Genomic DNA, 18,507 nt, shown 5'->3' with positions numbered 1-18,507 from the left:
TTGCTGCCTTGGTGAAACCGTCTCTGCTACTGTGTTGGACGAACGTTACTACTTGACTGCCCCATTTTAGTGAATAGGCTACAGATAAAAAGCTTATTTGTTGCTCAGCAAGCCCCGCCCACTATCAACAGGGCAATGAACATAGCGTGTCACTAACTTCTCTGGGTGGAGTCTTTCCAAATGACGAGTGAAGTTCGAGGTTGTCCCTGTCATCTCCTCAATAGTTCTTCTACATATGCAACATATAGCAGTGCTTTTTTTTTTTTTTTTGCCCCCCCCGCACAAGAAGTCTGTATAAGCAAAGCGGACAATCCTAGGGGCTTCTCTCCAGGTATTTTAGCGCCATTAACGTTAGCTTGTTCCTGAACATAAAGTCTGAACAGGTGAATGTGCATTCTCTTACACAAAATTAGTATAAAAATTAATGTAGATATAAATATCTTGGGCTAAATTATGATGGCATGTTACAAAAAAGAGAGGAAAAAAAATCAGAGTCCTCGTCTCCAGTCCGAATGCAGTTAATGCACGAGTCCTTAAAATTAAGGCCTGAGTTGGACTCAAGTACTACAAGTATGGTCTGCGCATAGCTGTAAGCCGTAAATTAACGACACAGCTGACGCAAGATTTAGCACACACAATAATAAATGATGATGATTATGATGATAATAATAATGGCGTCACGGTGGTGTAGTGGTTAGCGCTGTCGCCTCACAGCAAGAAGGTCCGGGTTCGAGCCCCGTGGCCGGCGAGGGCCTTTCTGTGCGGAGTTTGCATGTTCTCCCCGTGTCCGCGTGGGTTTCCTCCGGGTGCTCCGGTTTCCCCCACAGTCCAAAGACATGCAGGTTAGGTTAACTGGTGACTCTAAATTGAGCGTAGGTGTGAATGTGAGTGTGAATGGTTGTCTGTGTCTATGTGTCAGCCCTGTGATGACCTGGCGACTTGTCCAGGGTGTACCCCGCCTTTCGCCCGTAGTCAGCTGGGATAGGCTCCAGCTTGCCTGCGACCCTGTAGAACAGGATAAAGCGGCTACAGATAATGAGATGAGATAATAATAATAATAATATTTGCTTAGAATAGTTAAAAAAAAGCTTTTGCTTTTAGCTTTCAGCCTTTACCCTGATCATTCATTTCGTGTTCCATCGCCAAATTTTTCTCAAGTTTTGTGGGTGTCACTATATGCAAATAAGCTGTCGGGAACATAGTTTTGCACATTAGTTGATTCCCATGTATATGCAAGTGTGAAGAAAATCAGTCTCTTTTGAAACTTTTATATCTCTGGTGGAAACCTTTTAGTTCGGTTTGCCTTAGCAATCATTTAAACTCGGCTTTACTAAAAGATTGGGCCACGTTTATCGGTGTTGGCGTGGCGAGTAGCTTGAGTTCTGTGAACAAGTAGCTAAAACTACTTCAAAATATTTTTCCAGCTTTCGGTCACCTTGCTTGTGTTCTGAACAAGGTCTAAATAGTCAGTGTCAGCAAAATAAATGTGTTGATTAAAAAGAAGGCAAGAGGAAGAATTCTCTCTTCTTGTTCTGCCTGAAAAAAGCGCACGCATATGAGATTGTGATCGTAACCAGATTGTGAAATATACAGGCTTCCAGTGAAATAACTTATGCAGCAGATCTTTGGATTGACCTCTGTCTGATTACTCTGTTTAGGTATTCTTAATCCAATTTAAACATCAGACAGATTATTGTCGGATTATTAACTGTAGCTCTTATTATTAGTGTTGTGTTAAAGACCACGTAGGCTTGGCGAATGACCTCATCACTTTAGCAGATGGAGTGGAATCATTTGGTGATGTCAGTGCTGTGGTTACCACAGCGTTTCTACATGTTATGTAAATGGGTGATCTAATGTTGCTGGTCCAATCCAAATGGATGGTGTGTGCGTGTGTGTGTGTGTGTGTGTGTGTGTGTGTGCGCGGTGACACACGCCTGAACTGTACGCTGCCTTGTACCACTGATGTCTTTTGCCAGGCCACCCTTCTTTGAAAGGTCAATAAAGTGTGTGTGCGCGTTTGACAGTGAAGCTCCTCTTCGGGAGGTCGTGTGTGTGTGCGGTATGTGTGTCGTCAGTCTCCTGCGTCCTGTTATGGTCCTCCGTTGCTGCAGCAACGCAGCAGATGTTTCCGTGCCGCCGAGGCGCCATGACAACTGCAAACAGTTAGTCACATCATGACTGTGTATAATTCCTCATTTTTCATCGCCTTTGAGAGGGAAAGAGTAAATTAACCATGCGCTAAACCATTCTGTGATGCTCCCCTGCTAGCCTGGTTCTGTGAGAGATGGCGCGTGGCACGACTTTGACAAACCCAGCACTTTGCCAGTTTCCTTTTGGGTAGACCACCGTGTAGGAACCTCACATGAACCTTATTTCCTTCTGCTGTTCTTTGGATCCAGAACATCTCTCTTTGCCCATTCTGTTTTAGAAAACTGACCCAAGCTGGAGCTAAGTAAGAAGGATCTGTGTGGCTTCAGTGGAGCTCTGGCAAAGCATGAGGCTCCTTGATTCTCATTTTGACAAAGCTCATGGTGGCGCTCCAATGTTGGCCAAAGCAGAGGGTGCTCTTGGATTTTTAAGATATTAAGTGTTGTGTGGGTTTTTTTTTTTTTTTTTTTAAAGGTTGAAGCTCCGTTTAGAAGCAGTTGGTTTTGTTAATTTTGGCTTTGCAAGCATGCAACTCATGTGACTAAAGATGGATGCTCAGTTTCTGGAACATGGGGCCACAGGGCTTGGTTGCATCTCCGAACTGAAAGGTCTGGCTTTGACTCACTGACCCCAGTCAACCTCAAACCAAACCTCAACCTACAAATAATCTCTGTGAAGCCACTCCTATGCTGCCAACTATATATGTTTGTCCCGGGCCTGTTTTTGACCCATTGTTGATGACTTGCTACTTCTCGCTTTATAAAGTTTGGTGTAGATGGGTTCCTGTGAAATTTCAAGTGCATGTTGTTTTGAATAAGATTTATGTTTTCACTGTAAAACGCTAGCTCCAAAGCTTTGGCGTGGGTATGCTCCACGGCACTTGTATTTTCTTTCTTTAACGTTCAATATCTACTTGAGAGGAGTCAGTGGAATTAAAAAAAAAAATGTAAAAATAAGCAAACAATGGTATTAGTCGATTGGGCACGCAGTCTCATGGTGGCCAGATATCAAGGAAAATCCGCGATTTAGCTTGCTGACCCTGACTATGTAATTAGGCAGCTGCAGAAAGAATTGGGAAATTTCTCTGCACACATGGAGTGAAAGAGAAGGGGAATAAAAAAGGAAAAGAACAGCAGAACGGGCAAACAGGAAGCGTCAGACTAAATAAAGTCCCATTGGAGCTGAAGCGCTTTAACGGTTGTTTGGAGCACGACGTAAATAGCCAATCCAGAGTCACTGCAAACCAAAGACTTTAACCACAATCTGCCTGGCTGTCAGGAGGGGCCTCAGTGTACACTACATTGCATGAGATGGTACACTTCTACCGCGTTACGCCAGCATGATTTACAGAAATACAAACATTTTCAGTAAAGCACATTGACAACAGATTAAACTTTTTTGGTCGAATGAAGGAAGTGTCAGTCATAAGCCACTTCTTGACAGAACTTACAACCCATAATATTACACATAACTTGAGTGCGGGGGGGGGGTTAAACCAACATAGGGTTACTCAAAATATCAGTACAGGGTGGCTAATTTTAAGAGTTACCTGCAACAAAACTTTCCCTAAATAAAAGAGGCCGAGCGGGGACATGAACCCATGTATTCGGAGTAAAAACCCTGTATCTTAATCGTTACACCATGTAACAGCTGCTTTTTTTTAAAAAAAATTTTATTTTCGCGGTCCGGTTTCCATCAAATCCTGCGCTCTGATTGGCTGGCGAGCGGGTCTGTATCCTACGGTACGGACCCCAGTTACAGACCTCTGGCGACTTGCTCGTTCACAACAACAAACGTAGCAATTTTTGTCAACGTTTTTTCGCATTTCTCAGGAGAATAGCATTAATTTTACATCATGGATAGCGATAACGACAGTGTTCACAGCGGAAGCGAGTTTTACTGCCCTGAGGAAGACGAAATAAAAGAAAACATTTCAGGAGAAAGCTAAAACCTGTAACTGCTGCCAACACCGAGCAAAAACATGGCTGAATCCTGAATGACTCAATTTTGTATAAATAGGGGACTACATAGGCGGCAAAATAGTTTTTTTTTTTTTTTTTTCCTTCCCCTGCCATGGAAGTGCGCTTGTATACCGAGGACAAAGCCATTTGCATTACAGCCGTGAATGAGGATTCAAGATGGCAGCTCGGCTCGGTTTTCCCTTTCGGGCGCTCTCGTTTTCTGTTAGAATTTGGTAAAGAAAAAAATATATATTATTTACCAGCTTAAGGTCGGTCCGTATGGTGAAATACCGTGACCTCGGCCTTGAATACTGACCTCGGCCCAGAGGGTCTCGCTCAGTACTTTCAAGACCTCGGTCATGGTTTTTCACGATACGGACCTCCCAGCTGGTAAATAACATGTATGTTTTTTTTTTTTTTAAAGTGTGTGTGTGTTATACAGGGGGCTGCAAAAATAGGAATACAGTAATGAAAAACCAAATGTTCGCACAAAATGTTAGTATTAAATGAAACCTAGCACCACTATTATAATACTGGTAATACTGGAATAATCCTTACTGTATACCTACTTTTGCAGCCCCCTGTATATAATATAATATTTTTTAACCACTGTTTCACGAATTTCCTGTTTCCCTGGAGCTCTGGGATCTTTTTTTAATCACTAATCTATTAATCACAATTCTGTGAATATTCCATTGAGCTGTTTAAAATATTGCTTATTTGAATGTATTGCTAGGTCAAAGTCTTAAGTTTATTTTTGAAGGGATTAAAATGGTGACTATTAGAACCCGATGTATAATTTTTTTGGCTTTTCATTTCTCTGTTGTCTCTGTCATGTCTCACAGGTGGAGGGCGTAGGACGATATTTTCGTGAGCAGCTGCTTCAGTCTCGGCACAGAGGAGCTTTTGAGCTGGCCTACGTGGGATTTGTCCGTCTGACAGACATGCTGTGTCGGTAAGATCGATGATGACGACATCACGCGACCACCCAGACACAATATCTGACCATCAGTGATAACCAGCATTAACTCCCGTAACTCCTAGTCTGGCTAACGCGACTTCAAAGCTCTGCGAGCTATTGGTCTGGCAAAGATATTAAGCCCAACCGTTTCCCAAAGTGCGTGGTTGACCCGCCTCCCTGAAATGCCTCAGTTTGCTACTGGTCGAAGCCAGAAAAGGCTGTGACGAAGCTTAAACCAATCACATCACTCTTTCCTCTGACGTATGTGACGCGACGATGGGATTCTCGCTGAGCCCCATTGATTTGGCTACCAGCGGGGCTAACTGGTAGATTAAACTCTTACCGAAGCCGGTCGGGAGCAAGGCGAAAACATCCTTCCTTTCAATAAATACCTCCAGGGCTGCTCTTTGCTCCGTTTTCAATGAGAACTTCCCGTTGAATGCTTTCAATCCAGCATGATTCTGTAAACAATCTATGGCTTCCGGTCGCAGTTCTACTACGTCACTGCCTTGAACACGCCTCTACCCAGGGCCGTTGGAGATGCTCAAAGTTGATTGGCTCCCGATTTTTCCGGAGCTTGGAAGAGCTGGAGATAGCTTGCCTTGCCAGACTAAGCTCGCAACAGGCCCTCGTGTTGCGTCACACTTAGGATGGGCGGGCCCAGGCTACGTAACTCCAAGATCTGTTTTTGGATAACCTCCCTACACGTCTCTTACAATAATGATTAACCTTCAGGCCACAGTTGGAAGTTGTGTTGACTTTCATAGGCCTCTCACACCACCCTTACTTTCTCCAAGCTAACTTAATAAGGAATGCTTTAGCAGAACTCACACTGTTGTCCTTGGCAGCTGCACACATACCTGAAGCTCTCTCTCAAATATCCTGAAGTTTTTAAAAAAAAAAAAAAGTGTCCACATCTGGAGAGCTATGCTTTAATGCTTGTTGGAATGCAGCTCTGTGCAGAGGTTAAGGAAACGAACTTCCTCGAGACTGCTGAAATGACCCAAAAGGGGCACCAGGACGGCTGCTTGCACTTCTACATGTCATTAAAGCTTTGTCGCTTCTGGACTTTACATTTCTTTCCCTATATTTCATCCTCCAGTTTATATTTGCTGTTATATGAAAATGTGTGAGAAATGTTTTTTTTTTTTTTCTTTCATCCCAGCTATTTCCTATTATAGTTGAGCTCTTCCTTATTGCACACCACCACAAGCAAATCAAGAATCAAGGGAAGTGCAGATCTTCTTCCTCCAATATACTGTATGTGTAGCCCAAGGCTGCGTCATTTTGAACTCCAGCCCATGTTGCATTATGGAATGTTTTGACTTCCTCAACAAAACGAGACGCTGTTTCATTGCGCCGTGTGATAAAGTATTTCCGATACTTTGCCAAAGAGTACACGAGTTCATCTGGATTCTTTTTAGAAACGCACCCTTTGAAATCTGGTTTAAAAAAAAAGAGGCTCGAGAGGTTTTTATTCGGACATAGTTTTAGCCTTGAGTTGACGGGATGATCATACAGTGTGCGTGCATGGCACAGAGAGTTCACTGGGCTGCTGACTGAATGAAAGGTGATGCTGTAGATGTGGCGTGAGTGTCTTGGTGTACCGCCTTATGAAGTGTTGATTGTAGGGTTTTTAATGACTGCTTTGTAGAGGTAGTCTTTCTGTCCTGGGTGGTATGTTCCAGAGCATGGTGTGTGTGTGTGTGTGTGAGAGCACGGTGTGGTTAGTGTGTAGTGGCTGGGTTGTTTGATCTGGACTGCTTGGTCCAATGCTCTTAGTATAATAGCAGGACTTTTTATAACAAGAGGCCCGCATTCCTCACTGCTGTCTCTGCTCGTGCAGCGGGCCTTACACACTTACAGGCGCCTCATGTGGGTGGGTGGGGTAAGTGAGTGTATCCATTGTTTAACAGGAGAAAAATATTTCATATTTTAATAGGTGCATGAACAAATACAAAAAGCAAAATATTTCGATTGTATATCAAGATCTAGATTTGCCCGTATTATGACCTTTTATTTTTTGCTCTTGAGTGGCCTCAAATGTCCTCCACCTCACATTCCTGAAGGCGAGAGTATAAGGTGTAGATGCTTCACCTCTTTAGCCTACACCGTTCCTTTACGTCCATGCGTCTTGGTGTTTAGACTTGGGACACAGCCCAGTTATTCACTACTCATGATTGCTGTCTATTAGAGAAGAATAAGAGAATTTTATTCTGCTCATCAGTATGACTGCCATGGTTAGCAGCTTTGGGACCAAAACGTTGCCGGTTTGATTCCCTGGACCAGCAGGAATGGCTGAAGTGCCCTTGAACAAGGCACCTAACCCCCAACTGCTCCCCAGACTGCTCTGGTTACATTACATGTCACTCTGGATAAGAGAGTCTACTAAATGAATGTAATGTAAATGAATCACGCAGCAGTGTCCATATATCATGGTGTAACTGCTCGGTTTCAGGGCTTTCCACTAAGGCTCATACTAGCCAGCCGTGACAAATAAGTAGCCAGCCGGGGGGGGGAGTAAACACAAAATAAACTCCTGTGCACGCAGTTCCCAGGATTAAATGTATTTTCCACAGACCATTTATTTATTGCAGGAGAGCATTATTCAAAAAACATTCATATTATTATTATTATTATTATTATTATTATTATTAGCCTAAGCATGCCTGCATAATAGACAAGCTATATTCATTTCTCAGACATTTGCTCTATTATCTCATCTCATTATCTCTAGCCGCTTTATCCTTCTACAGGGTCGCAGGCAAGCTGGAGCCTATCCCAGCTGACTACGGGTGAAAGGCGGGGTACACCCTGGACAAGTCGCCAGGTCATCACAGGGCTGACACATAGACACAGACAACCATTCACACTCACATTCACACCTACGGTCAATTTAGAGTCACCAGTTAACCTAACCTGCATGTCTTTGGACTGTGGGGGAAACCGGAGCACCCGGAGGAAACCCACGCGGACACGGGGAGAACATGCAAACTCCGCACAGAAAGGCCCTCGCCGGCCACGGCGCTTGAACCCGGACCTTCTTGCTGTGAGGCGACAGTGCTAACCACTACACCACCATGTTGCCCCTTTGCTCTATTATTATTATTATTATTATTATTATTATTATTATTACAACATATTGCATCTTTTTTATTCATCAGTGTATGCCAGATGCTAATGCACCAATGAAAACTGTGATTTGTGCACCAAAAATAATCTGTAATGGGCTACACAAGCTCACATATTGCATCATGAGGCGTTCCTGGCTTGTAAATCTCTTCTTTTCGGTGCATGACATATTCACGCAGCTGAGCATGCTATGAATTAACAACGACAACGGTCTGCAGTGGCGGCTACACAATTAAACACTCAGCGAACATTTCTCCATTTGTGTAGAAAATACACTCCAACCACTCAGTTTGGTTTCCTTTACAACCAACGGTGTCTTTTGATGCCAGCACGTAATTGAACGAGAGAAGACTGGTTTACCGGAGACAAAATAAGCGTCATCTCTGCTTCTGTTCCCTCCGATGGCCCCGACACACTACTGTCAGTCCGTTAGATAAACATTTAATTTTATTAAAATCGAAAATTAATATTTAGAGCCTGTGGGCTACAAAAACAATAGTCATTAAAGTAGCCGGCTGGACTTAATTGTGTGGCCGGCAGCCGGCGCTTGTGGAAAGCCCTGGGTTTGTGGTGTCATAGACAGAACATATCTGTCATACAGGATTAATGTAGCCTGCTAGATGCAATATAAACTCTGGATGATGGGGTGGGGGGGAGGGTAGTCCTGCTGTAATCTTGTGGCCCTTTTCCACTGTACTGTACCGTACCAGCACGGATCGACTTGACTCAAATCGCTTTTGGTATCAGCAGTTCGTTTTCCATTACGGCTGGTTGTCATAGCGACGCCGCATAAAACTGCAGCGACGTCGTCATCTTCAATGCGACCCGCACAGGAACATTATTATTATTATTATTATTATTATTACTACTACTCGCGCATATGCTGGCGTGCGCATGCGAAACAGTGTTATGTCAAGCCGAAGTTGCCACAATTCATCACGTTTCTAACGCATTTTGTTAAACAGAAATCCGCGTAAAAAAGCGACGTCCAAACTGTAAGGACATAATGGCATGAAAACTGACACTAAACAGAAGTGCCATTAGTTTACAAGCAGCAACGAAAGCCGCACTGCCGGTGTTAAAATGGTGTATCGGTTAAAGCTCGGCATCTTTTATTTGGGGAAAGTTTTGCTGCAAGTAACTCATTTAAAATTAGCCGGCCTGTACTGATATTTTGCCCAACCCTCTGTCGGTAAAACCGATGAGTGGACATGCCATCTGCTTTTGATCTCTGCAGTCAGTAAGCATATTAAAGCAAGACCGAAGGCTCCTGCCTTCATAAGAAAACTTTCAAGACCATGACTTTTTTTTTTTAATAAGAGAGATGGAATCCTGTTTCACTCTCTGAGTAATACCATGCCATGATGTTTGATTTATTGCAAAACTTCGATCAACCCATAAGATTACCCATAACTCCCTCTCCCCTCCAACATAGGGTTAGTCAAAATATTAGTACAGGGTGGATAATTTTAAACAAGTTACCTGCAGCAAAACTTTCCCCAAATGAGAGATGCTGAGCAGGGACGCGAACCCGCATAAAAGCCCTGTGCTTTAACCATTCCGCCATTTAATTTATGGCAGGGTTTTAAAATGCCGTTTTACGAACTGTAGCAACCTTGGCTTGATGCAAGTTTTGCGTGCGCACGCACAAATGTGTGTCAGCAGTGAAAAACGCGTATAATCGGTGAAGTATAAAAAATAAATAGGACACTGTTTTAAAAATGGAGGGTTTGTTCAGAACGTCCCGTCTCGCACAATGATGACTCAGTGATGCGATTCTCTCTGACCAATCAGTAGTCCGTACTGTTTCACATCACCTTTTGGTATCGCCTCAGTTCGCTCGGAACTTCGACAGAGGTGACACAGTACCCAAAAAAGTACTGGTTAGCTGGTACTAGCCACAACTTTGGCCTCATGGAAAATCAAAAAGAGTCGAGTCGGGTTGAGCTGGTACCAGGCAGTGGAAAAGGACGATTAGAGCAATATGGAGGTCTTCCCTGGGGCTCTACACATCTCCGGGATTGTTGGATGGCACTAGCATGCTAATTCTAGCTATGTAAAATAATGTAAATAATAATAATGCCTGGGGCGGCATGGTGGTGTAGTGGTTAGCGCTGTCGCCTCACAGCAAGAAGGTCCGGGTTCGAGCCCCGTGGCCGGCGAGGGCCTTTCTGTGCGGAGTTTGCATGTTCTCCCCGTGTCCGCGTGGGTTTCCTCCGGGTGCTCCGGTTTCCCCCACAGTCCAAAGACATGCAGGTTAGGTTAACTGGTGACTCTAAATTGACCGTAGGTGTGAATGTGAGTGTGAATGGTTGTCTGTGTCTATGTGTCAGCCCTGTGATGACCTGGCGACTTGTCCAGGGTGTACCCCGCCTTTCGCCCGTAGTCAGCTGGGATAGGCTCCAGCTTGCCTGCGACCCTGTAGAACAGGATAAAGCGGCCAGAGATATAATGAGATGAGATAATAATGCCTAAGCTGTTATTGATTTGTTCTCAGATCTGTGTTCTTTCGCCAACTTGTCAAAAACTTTTGGCATGACCCAGATAATGTTAGCATGCTAATCAAAACCCTCACCACAGGATAAAAAGACACAGATCAGACAAGTAGCAGGCTTGAAACATTCACTTTTGCCTGATATAATAGAGTTTGAAATACAAAATTAAAACGCACACACAAATTAGTCACTAGCTGGCTGTGATGAATTCTCTAAACACATTTTCAGCTGGGTTATTAGTTAAAAACTCCACAGCAGGGCTAAATCAACCTGACTATCATTCACTGACTTCCTGCCAGATTAGGAAACAAATAGATGTCTTGCCTTTTCAGCCAGAAAAAAACGCTGAAACTGGATTGATGACTTCCTGTTTTTTTACACTCATGCTCTGTCTCCTGACTGTGGCTCCTGCCAAACACGGAGTCATCGAAGTTCTTTCATGCCTAAAGTTTAGTAGTGATGATGGTTAATATATCTGAACTGCCATATGATGCACGAATTTCTGGCCATCCTTCTGACTTGACATATTTTGATTATAATGCTGACTGTGAGCTACTATTATGTGGTTGTCAGGGTGACTCTCTTTTTCTTTTCTCTCATTTTCATAAAGAAAAAAATAGATGTGGACGCTGCTGGGGAACAGTTTACTAGATTAAACTCTTAGGCTGGGGTTATACACAGCATGTGATGTGGTTTCAGTAACAGTATTCACATGATTTGTCTGCATATATATATGTATTTTAAATCGTGAGGGTTAAAAACATCCACTAGAGGGCAGGTAAGAGCCAAGCATCCCTGTAAGGCAGCTTTCCATGTCGACCTGTCACGGGTCACACGTTCATCTCTGTGCAGCAGTACGGAGATGTTAACACACCAACGAACTCTGGGTGTTTGCATGGCAAGTGATGGCTAGATCCAGAACATCCAGAAATCTGGTAAACTGTCTCGAAAGTGATCTAGAATAGTATATACAGTCGAGTACATAAGTATTTGGTCAGTGACACAATTTAATTTTGTACTCTGTACATCATAAACAATGGATTTGAAATAAAGCAGTCAGGATGTGATTGAAGCGCTGTCGCCTCACAGCAAGAAGGTCCTGGGTTCGAGCCCCGGGGCCGGCGAGGGCCTTTCTGTGTGGAGTTTGCATGTTCTCCCCGTGTCCGCGTGGGTTTCCTCCGGGTGCTCCGGTTTCCCCCACAGTCCAAAGACATGCAGGTTAGGTTAACTGGTGACTCTAAATTGACCGTAGGTGTGAATGTGAGTGTGAATGGTTGTCTGTGTCTATGTGTCAGCCCTGTGATGACCTGGCGACTTGTCCAGGGTGTACCCCGCCTTTCGCCCGTAGTCAGCTGGGATAGGCTCCAGCTTGCCTGCGACCCTGTAGAAGGATAAAGCGGCTAGAGATAATGAGATGAGAATGAGGATGTGATTGATGCATAGAATTTCATCTTTAATGCAACGAGGTTAACAAAAATATTGCCTGAACCATTTAGGAATTGCAGGCTTTTTTCTTTTTTTGATATATAGTCCTTTCATTTTCCCAGGCTCAAAAGTAATTGGACAAAGTATCATATAAATAATCATATATTTATTGCTAGGAGTTTACCCGGCATTATCCGGGTTTTGCAAAATTCTGGGTTGCCCCCAGACTTCTATGTCAAATTTGTTGAAGATCCAACTGGACAATAAATGCAACGTCATATATGAAATCCCTTGCCGTTCATGTAATAAAATCTATATTGGTGAAACGGGCAGATGCTTCCATACTCGCAGAAAAGAACACCAAATAGAATGTGAAAAAGAAACAACAAAAAGACTCACAAGATCCGAAAAAGAAAAAGCACACCAAGAAAACCTAAAATCAGCCATTTCAGAACACTGTAATTGGCAAAATCATATAATGAATTGGGAAGAGGCCAGAGTCATTCACGCTGAAGAAAATAGATACCAGCGGTGGATTTTAGAGGCAGTGGAGATACGCAAGTGGGCGCAGAGGACTATGAACCAGGATGAGGGAGTGTATGTGCTGTCGCACACCTGGAGCGCAGTCCTGGAGGAGCGACCTGACAGCAGGAGGCGTGGACTACCTGTCAAATTGGGCGGGACGCTCACGCCTCCATAGAGTAACATCAGCTGATAAGGCACGTTACCACTCGACATCTGGTGACTGTTTTGAAGAAGGCGGAAGTTTATCGCCGAAACTGTCAACAACAAGGTAACATCTTAAAAATCCTTGTCTTAAGAAACAAACTTAAAGAATAATAATGAATTGTTGAAGATCCGTTGAGAAATGGTGATGTTAACCCAAGACAAACAAAAATCCAAACATCCACCACCCAGGGGCCCAAAATATGGAATTTGAGTTCTCCTCCTGTACTTACGGGCCAAGTTTAGTGAAGATCTGTCGAGAGTTTGTGTTTATAAATGTAAGGTGAAAGGCATTGAGGGAGGGGGTGGGTGGATGTTAGGCCCCCCAGGGACCTCCCTAGGGCCCGTACATGAATTTTGTTTATATCTGCAAAATTCCGTGTCGTCCCCCGACTTACTTGCCAAATTTGGTGAAAATCCGTCGAGAAATGGCGACGTTAGCTCAAGACAAACAAGCAAACTTTGCCGCTTATTATATAGATTAATACTTGGATGCAAGTCCTTTGTAGTCAGTGCTGAGTTTCCTCTCTTGAGATGCTTTGCCAGGTCTTTAGTGCAGCCACTTTCTGTTGCTGCCTGTTTGTGGGTCTTCTGCCTTCAGTTTTGTCCTAAGTAAGTGAAAAGTATGTTCAGTCAGGTTGAGGTCAAGTGACTGCCTTGGCCATTTAAAGAGCATTCCATTTCTTTTCCTTAAGTTAAGAAGCTCTTGGGTTGCTTTCACGAAGTTTTGGGCGATTATCCATCTGTACTGGGATCAGTTTTACAGCATTTGACTGAATCTGAATAGAAAGTATAGCTCTATTTCTGTCAGTGGTAACACCGATGAATACCAGTGACCCAGTTCCATTTGCAGCCATACATCTCCATACCATAACATTGCGTCCACCATGTTTGACAGATGATGTGGTATGCTTTGGATCATGAGCCCTTCCTTTCCTTCTCCATACTCTTCCCATCATTTTGGTACATGGGGGAAGCTGTGGCCTAACGGTTAGGGAAGCTGTGGCCTAACGGTTAGAGAAGCAGCTTTGGGACCAAAAAGTTGCTGGTTCGATTCCCTGGACCAGCAGGAGTGGCTGAAGTGCCCTTGACCAAGGCACCAAACCTTCAACTGCTCCCCAAGCTGCTCTGGGTATGTTATACATCTCTCTGGATAAGAGTGTCTGCTAAATGCCTGTAATGTAAGTTAGTTTTGGTTTCATCTGACCAAAGAATCTTGTTCCAGAACTGGCCAGGCTTATTAGATGCTTTGTAGCAAAGTCTAATCTGGCCTTCCTGTTCTTGAAGGTTATCAGCAGTGTGCATTTTGAGGAAAACCCTCGGTGTCTCTTGATTGTAGATTCTGACAGTGATAGGCCTCTCTTCTCAGAAGTGTTCATAACTTGGCTTGATGTTGTGAAGGGGTTTTTCTTCACCAAAGAAAACATTCTGCGGTCTTCCATGGTCTTCCAGGCCTTTCTGGTTTTAGTGAGCTCGCCAGTGCATTCTTTATTTTTAAAAATGTACCAAATTATTGCTTTGGCCACTCCTAAAGATTCTGCTATCTTTCTGATCGGTCTGGTTGTTCCACCCCCCCCACCCCCCCACCCCCCCAAAAAAAATATAAATATATATACACGCGCGCGCACACACACACACACACACACACACACACACACACACACACACACACACACCTAATGATTTCCTCCTTCACTTGAATCAACATCTCTTTGGACTGCATGTTGCGAGTTCCCATGAACAGCTACCAAATGTAAATTCAGCACTTGGAATCAGGTTCACATCTTTTTATTTGCTTAATTTGTAATGAAGTAATGAGGAAACCGGTCATAACTGGCCATGAAACTGTTCAGCATTCAGTTGTTAAACTACTTCTGAGCTTGTGAAAATGGAGGGATGATGTAAAAATGGCTGAAATTCCTAAACGGTTAATGCGATCTTAAAGGAGATATGCGGAGCCTTTTATTTTTAAATACATTTCTGAGTGGATAGTATCTCCATCCTTGACTCTTGTATGCTGCATAAATGGGAATAAAAAAAAATATTTTTTTGAGAGTTAAACTCGACCTCAAAGTTGGCATTCGAGCTGCCCTGCTGAGCCAGCCAGCCCTGAGCGTGTGACATCACAGCGGTAACCAGTTTTAAGGCCGAGGCCTTTTACAGCTATAGACCAAAATCATATAAATAAAAATTTATGGTGAAGGTAAGAAACACCGTTACCAACTTGCTCAACTAAGACTGATTTGACTTCATTGATTGTGGGTTGACTCTCATTAAAACAGGAAAGGTGTTATAATTTATGCAGCACACACGTACAAGCATGCATTTTCACTGATAAAACGTAAAAGGCTCATTAAATAATCAGATGAACTGAGAATCACATTCTGAAGCAAATTAAATAATCTTATACCGGTAACTTAAATATACAATACAAGTTCATCTCATCTCATTATCTCTAGCCGCTTTATCCTTCTACAGGGTCACAGGCAAGCTGGAGCCTATCCCAGCTGACTACGGGCGAAAGGCGGGGTACACCCTGGACAAGTCGCCAGGTCATCACAGGGCACAATACAAGTTACATGTATTAATCTAAATGCAGGTAAACGAGTTTTTATTTATTTATTTTTAATCCAAATGAGAGTCAGAGCTTACCCGTCTGTGTTCTCACTTCTTGAAGGCTGATAGTTTCAAAAACAATCTGACTTTCAGTTGTTTGTTCATTTCTGCGTTCATTCACTTCCATGTAAGGGCGAGATGGCAGCAATATCCAGTTTAGAAATCAGACGGCTGCTCCACTCATTCACTTTTCTTCATACTGAATGCACCGCCATTACTGCTCAGCTCAGGCAATTACTAAAACCCGGGACGGAGCAGGATGTCACCGGTTTTAGCAACAACTGCGGGGAGCTCACTGCCCGAGCGATATGTCCCATCCTGTTCCGTCCCATCCCAGGTTTTAGCAACAATCCTCAGCTCATTCCGGGAGGACTGGTGCAACTGAACTCACCTACCTTTAAAAAAAAAAAAAAGGAATAAATAAAATACTTTCCTTTTCTTCTTTTCCTTTAATTGTTGGTACTGCACCCTCTTTCAATACGGGCTTATAGCCAACACTTCTCAACAGATCAGAGGTCTCGTACGAGTCTTCAGTAAAATGTGCAGAGCAGAGGAGAGACCGCTTCGTAGGCGCCCAATGTGCCCGTGAACGTCTTGCAAAACGCATCCAAATCTTTGCAGTTTGAACATTCTTGGGCCATGAATGCAACATAAATCCACCTTCTGTCATGTTGCTGCACCCGCCAGCAACACATCTACGTGGCATGGCGATAAATTAGCTCAAAAGGGGGGCTCGGAGTTGCAGTCAGCTCTGTGTTTTAGTATAGCGGAAATGGCGACGAGACCGATAGACTTCCTGCTGTGACGTTACGGATGTCAAGGTCATTCACTCAGACCGCTACCTATATAAATCACTTTAATCGTAAAAATTACTATATTAGATTTATTGTTAACGCTTAAAACTATTCCTATGCCATTCTTGAGCTCTCAAGGCATTTATAAACGAAAGTGAGGCCATGGCTCTGCGTATATGCTTTAAGGCAAAATTATGGAAATGGTCACTGTCCAAATACTTATTCCATCAGTAAACAGTTGATAACCTCAACAAAATGGACTTCATGTAAAAGCTATAATAAATTTCCTGGTACACAATTGTACTTTTTGACCATATAGGACATTGTTATAGAAGTGAGTTATTTATAATCAAAATATCCAGGTGTCCGACACATGAGGATGGGTTCCCTTTTGAATTTGGTTCCTCTCAGGGTTTCTTCATGTCGTCTCAATTTTTTCCTTGCCACCATCACCTCAGGGTGAAAACTGGGGAAAAATGTATAAATTAATCTGTTCAAAATGTATATCTGGAATTTCTACATTTCTGTAAAGCTGCTTTTCGACAATTTTTATTGTTAAAAGCTCATACTTGCCTATTGACCTGACTGTATGTATGTGATTTGCAACATGGCTCTAGTTTGTTCTCTTTTATGGATACCAGATCACATCATATGCATCATGTTGGGGTTTTTTGGACATGCAGGATTAATGAACCAAATGAATGCAGGATCTTGTGCGTAGACATGTATCAGAAAGCAGCTATAAACCTGGCTTTAAAGGAACAGTCCACCGTACTTCCATAATGAAATATGCTCTTATCTGAATTGAGACGAGCTGCTCCGTACCTGTCCGAGCTTTGCGCGACCTCCCAGTCAGTCAGACGCGCTGTCACTCCTGTTAGCAATGGAGCTAGGCTCAGTATGGCCAATGGTATTTTTTGGGGCTGTAGTTAGATGCGACCAAACTCTTCCACGTTTTTCCTGTTTACATAGGTTTATATGACCAGTGATATGAAACAAGTTCAGTTGCACAAATTGAAACGTAGCGATTTTCTCTGCTATGGAAAGTCCGTACTATAATGACAGGCGTACTAACACCTTCTGCGCGCTTCGGCAGCGCATTGATATCTGAGCTCCGTATCAATGCGCTGTCGAAGCGCGCAGAAGGTGTTAGTACGCCTGTCATTATAGTGCGGACTTTCCATAGCAGAGAAAATCGCTACGTTTCAATTTGTGTAACTGAACTTGTTTCATATCACTGGTCATATAAACCTATGTAAACAGGAAAAACGTGGAAGAGTTTGGTCGCATCTAACTACAGCCCCAAAAAATACCATTGGCCATGCTGAGCCTAGCTACATTGCTAACGGGAGTGACAGCGCGTCTGACTGACTGGGAGGTCGCGCAAAGCTCGGACAGGTACGGAGCAGCTCGTCTCAATTCAGATAAGAGCATATTTCATTATGGAAGTACGGTGGACTGTTCCTTTAAGCTCAAATCAGCAACAGAGTCTGTATATTTACGTCTCTGACAAATGTGATTGTGGTTTTAAAGACACAGATTATTTTCAGCTGTATGACATAATTGTAGCATGGGGTTTTTCCTGATTTGAGCACGTCCAAGTGAATTTTAATATTCGAAAGCCCGTTACGGTTAATGAATGGATATTCGGTTAACCACTAGAAGAGGAAACGATGCTTTTAATGTCTCATCCTTCTACTGCAATTAAACTCTCCCTCGTCTTGGTGGCAGTGCACATGTTTATGTATGGCGTAATGTAGAGAAATAAAATTAGCAGAAAATCTTAAACTTGGAGCAAAAGCTTGACTGAATAGCAGCTTCGTATTTTGAGCCTGTAGCCGTACTGTGGCAATGCATCAATCTTTGGGAAAGTTCTATCACAGTGTGTAGGATCTTACTGGATTAGCAAAGCTCCGGTAGTAATACATTTTCTTAAACACTATAGATATTTACATATTACATTTAATTAACCAGTGAAATGTAAATAAAAATCAGTGCGATTTATAAAAATGCAAAGCCTGGTGCTACATTACATTACATTTATGGCATTTAGCAGACACACTTATTTATCCAGAGCGATGTACAACACACCCAGAGCAGCCTGGGGAGAGCAGTAAGGGGTTAGGTGCCTTGCCCAAGGGCACTTCAGCCATTCCTGCTGGTCCAGGGAATCAAACCAGCAACCTTTTAGTCCTAAAGATGCTTCGCTAACCATTAGACCATGGTGTTAAACGAGAAGTAAATTT

General features: G+C 43.1%; 1 protein-coding gene across 4 annotated transcripts in view; it reads left to right on the top strand.

Annotated features, from left to right (window-relative positions):
* Positions 1 to 18,507, top strand: part of thada (THADA armadillo repeat containing) — a 272,868-nt gene that overhangs the window by 125,481 nt on the left and 128,880 nt on the right. For all 4 annotated transcript variants that reach the window (XM_060925591.1, XM_060925590.1, XM_060925592.1 and 1 more), the window contains one exon: positions 4,958 to 5,067. In XM_060925591.1, coding sequence (XP_060781574.1) covers positions 4,958 to 5,067 — 110 coding nt within the window. The remainder of the gene's footprint in view (positions 1 to 4,957; positions 5,068 to 18,507) is intronic.

Source organism: Neoarius graeffei, chromosome 7, assembly GCF_027579695.1.
Source record: "Neoarius graeffei isolate fNeoGra1 chromosome 7, fNeoGra1.pri, whole genome shotgun sequence".
Taxonomy (NCBI): Eukaryota; Metazoa; Chordata; class Actinopteri; order Siluriformes; family Ariidae; genus Neoarius; species Neoarius graeffei.
This window is presented reverse-complemented; position numbering and strand designations above follow the sequence as displayed.